This window comes from Limulus polyphemus, unplaced genomic scaffold, assembly GCF_000517525.1.
Source record: "Limulus polyphemus unplaced genomic scaffold, Limulus_polyphemus-2.1.2 Scaffold4698, whole genome shotgun sequence".
Lineage (NCBI taxonomy): Eukaryota > Metazoa > Arthropoda > Merostomata > Xiphosura > Limulidae > Limulus > Limulus polyphemus.
Window position 1 is genome coordinate 78,761 of NW_013670308.1, and position 3,886 is coordinate 82,646.

Consider the following 3,886-nt stretch of genomic DNA (forward strand, 5'->3'; position numbering starts at 1 on the left):
TCTGATATCATGACCTGATGTATCAAATCAATTTTTTTACTTATGTGTCTGATATCATGACAAGATGTATCAAATCAATTTTTTTACTTATGTGTCTGATATCATGACAAGATGTATCAAATTAATTTTTTTACTTATGTGTCTGATATCATGACAAGATGTATCAAATTAATTTTTTACTTATTCACTTGTAATAAGTTTATCTCGGTTACTAAAGTGCAAGTTTGATTCGATAATCAAAATAGCTCAACCTTCATTAACTAATGAAAATCAATAAACTTATCCACATAGAAAAGTTACTAGATGTATAGTTTTATTTTTAGTTGGCTGTTATAAAGGTAATTCAGTTTTAAATTTTTTTGAATTGCTGGTTTTTATCCCATCAACCTCTATTCAGTTAAGTTGATAAAGATTATTAAGTCATATTTTCAAGAAATGACACATCCATTATAACAGACAATTGTTTTCTAGAATCCTATCAACGTTTGGAGTTGGAGAGGAAGAAGACGAAGTTCATAAAACACACCTATAAGGGTCCAGTTATACGCTATCATTCTGTCTCCATGCCTCTAATTGAGGAACTTCCTACTGTTGTGACCACTGAAGCTAGGTAATGATTATATTGTTTTTTTTATACACACAATATTTGTCTTTAAAATCTTTGTTCAGTCATTTCCAATGTTAAAGTGATTGAGCAGTCCCTAAAGGATGATTTTTTACCTCAGGAATAAATTTCCAAGGCTCTTTTTAATGAAGATAATTTTATTTCGATGTAATAGTTAGATCACTGATGCCATTGCTTCAAAGCTAAGATGGTTTAGTTAACCCTATGCATATGAGCAGAGTCTGATTAACTGAGCTTACAACCATGAAACTATGCATACAAGTCTGTTGTACACAAAAAAACAACAACAGGTTTTTGAATAGTGTTTTTACTAGACTTTTTTTCTGAATTTCTCAAGCCTATACTGGGTCAGTGTACGTGAAAAGTTATTTTCATGCTAAGAATAAAAGTTCCTCTTTTCATATCACAGTTTTCATATTTCATTTGCATAACCTAATCTCTAGAACCTCCTAAATGAATATCAAAAGTTTTTGTTTTTTTGGGGCAATGTTTTATACTTTATCTTTTATTTTCTTTCTCCCAACAATAACAGTACGGAAATCATTAGTTACAAAACACTGAAAATATGAAATAATATCAAAATACTTCTTTTTTTATATAAAGACAGCCTATTGTAATAGACAATTATAGTTAATTAATATAAATAGCCTCAGACTTCTAACAGTTTTACATATAGTTTTATTGTGCTTTGAATCATGTGAGCTTGGATCATGTTAGGGTAAACAATCTGCCAATTGTAACAGACAATTATAGTTAATTAATATAAATAGCCTCAGACTTCTAACAGTTTTACATATAGTTTTATTGTGCTTTGAATCATGTGAGCTTGGATCATGTTAGGGTAAACAATCTGCCAATTGTAACAGACAATTATAGTTAATTAATATAAACAGCCTCAGCCTTCTAACAGTTTTACATCTGTTTTCATATAATTTTATTGCACTTTGAATCATATAACAAAGCAATAAATCACTCTGCAAGCACTTAGATCAAGTTAGGGTAAACAATCTACCAAGTTATATTGACAGCGAGAGTGCAGTCCTTGAGTAAAACTTTTTTTTTTTCTGTTTAAGTTTTCTTATCTAACTTAATAACTTTCTAATTTTTAAGTTTTAGTTTCTTTTCCTAAAGACATGTATAACAATATATAAAAAAATAGTTTTTATTTGTGAGGCCTTTTATACTTGCATGCATGCTTTTGTAAGCCCTACCTTTTTTTGCTGTGTTAGTTTAGCACTATATAAGGCACTAAAGTAGAATGTCCCAAACCTACTGAGATTTATCTAACTTTTTAACTAGTATATAACTAGGTTAAAAAAATTCCATTACTGCTTGAACCAAATACAATAATCTCTTCCTGCGAATTATCATCTTTGATCACTAAACCAAAACAGACAATCGTCTGTCATGTATTTCAGAATATGCTCTTTCTGTTGGTTATAAACATGTCCAATAGCACTATCAGAGAGCATTATAAACATTTCTTAAAAGACAGAGGATATGGGAGAGGTATGTCACTGTGGGTTGAACAAAGATCTAAGTAAATTAAGAAAAGGTTGACATTTTATGTTTTAGCTTGTCAGTAGCCATGATATGCATTTCTAATTGATCGAAAATCTGAAGCTATTTTGAGGGAAGAGAAAAAATCTATAAATGAGAAGTCAGAGTGTCATGTGATTCAGAAATGCTGATTATGAATTTATTTCAATATTTCTTTTGAAATTAAGGAATTAAAACTTATGAAAATGTGAATTATAAACTATTTTTGGATGTCAAGGTCATAAACTTATATTGATAATAAATAGATTTAACTAAATTTTGAATATAACTCTTTTAAAAAAGTTGTGACATGCAAATATTACTTTTCCCTGTCCATAGGTTTAACATGATGTACATTGTGATATAGTTTAATGTTGTATTCTTATCATATATTTTTATATTAAGTTTTACACAGTTTATAGTAGTTTGATATTATAATAGCAGTAAAGTCTGGTATTTATTTTATTTTCTATGTATTCAAAACCTTGTATCCTACCTTAGTCACTATTTTCAGTTGAGAATTTTGTTTTGATGTTTGTATTCCTAGTGAACAAGAGAATTCCAACAGAGGAAACTTATCTTCATCTAGATGTTCCAGAAACTTCATCTCCTTCACGGATGAAGGTATTTTACGGGAATATTTTCCATGCAAAAAACCAAAACCAGTTACACGTAATGTGTGTCCAATTACCCGTTTACCTGCTCGCTATTTTGATCCTGTCACCCACATCCCATATGCCAATTTACAAGCTTTCAAGTTTCTTAGGGAGGCATATTACCAACAGCTAGAGCAAAAAGGTGACTTACGACAACCAGAAGTAGCAGCCTGGGTAGAGTGGCGTAAGAAAAATAAACCACCTCCGAAACAACCATCTCAGACATCACAACCGACAGCTAAGTCTGCAGTTGGAATAGAATGAAACATTATTTTGATGTGATAAGATAGTGTGGTACGTACTTCTGACATTGTAGAGTTTTTAAGAAGCCACTATGGCTGAAGATACTACTATTATGATTGGAGTAAAGCAGAAGAGAAAATGTACGCTATCACAGACAAAAATTAGTAAAACTACTGACATAAATATTTTTTGGATATCTGTACTGTGGTAACATGCAGAGTGACTTCTTTCTATTGGAGACAAAACTCTTGATTGTACAAGAAAGTTTCAAGAACTGAGGTAAACTATTTTCTTAAACGTACTTCTACGCACTCTTTTGTCATTTTCATTAATAAAGTGCATATATTCGATGTCATTGTTTGGATATAAAGAATACCAAAACTTAATACAAAGTTATGAGGTGAATTATCGTTTCTTATTATGTGTTAAAACCCATTATTGAAAAAATTTTGATGTTAAATATGCATTAAAAAAAAATTATTGAAATTCGTTCACATCATCAGGACCAATTAGTTTCTACTTATGTAGGCCAGAATGGATAAAAATATCGTGTAAATTAACAATTATAATATATGATTCAATATGAAATATCAATTATTGATTTTCAAGGCAATATGTTTCTACAACATAGAGGTAAATTGTAATATACACCTGGAAAAAAGTTAAGCACCCCCAAATAATTTTCAGGATTGCTTATTGAAAATAAGGTTTAATTTTCATGATGTTGAGCAATGTTCGTAATTTCAAACATAATTAAAAGGATGTGAGCGTTCAGGTGTGACATTTAAATCAGGCGCGTTTTTTTCCCCCACGTGCAACTTGC

General features: G+C 30.3%; 1 protein-coding gene across 1 annotated transcript in view; it reads left to right on the forward strand.

The window, feature by feature from the left end:
• Positions 1-3,455, forward strand: part of LOC106471560 (vacuolar protein sorting-associated protein 72 homolog) — a 32,944-nt gene extending 29,489 nt beyond the window's left edge. The window contains exons 5-6 of the mRNA XM_022400172.1: positions 421-610; positions 2,712-3,455. Coding sequence (XP_022255880.1) covers positions 421-610; positions 2,712-3,084 — 563 coding nt within the window. The 3' untranslated portion in view covers positions 3,085-3,455. The remainder of the gene's footprint in view (positions 1-420; positions 611-2,711) is intronic.
• The last annotated feature ends 431 nt before the right edge of the window (positions 3,456-3,886 follow it).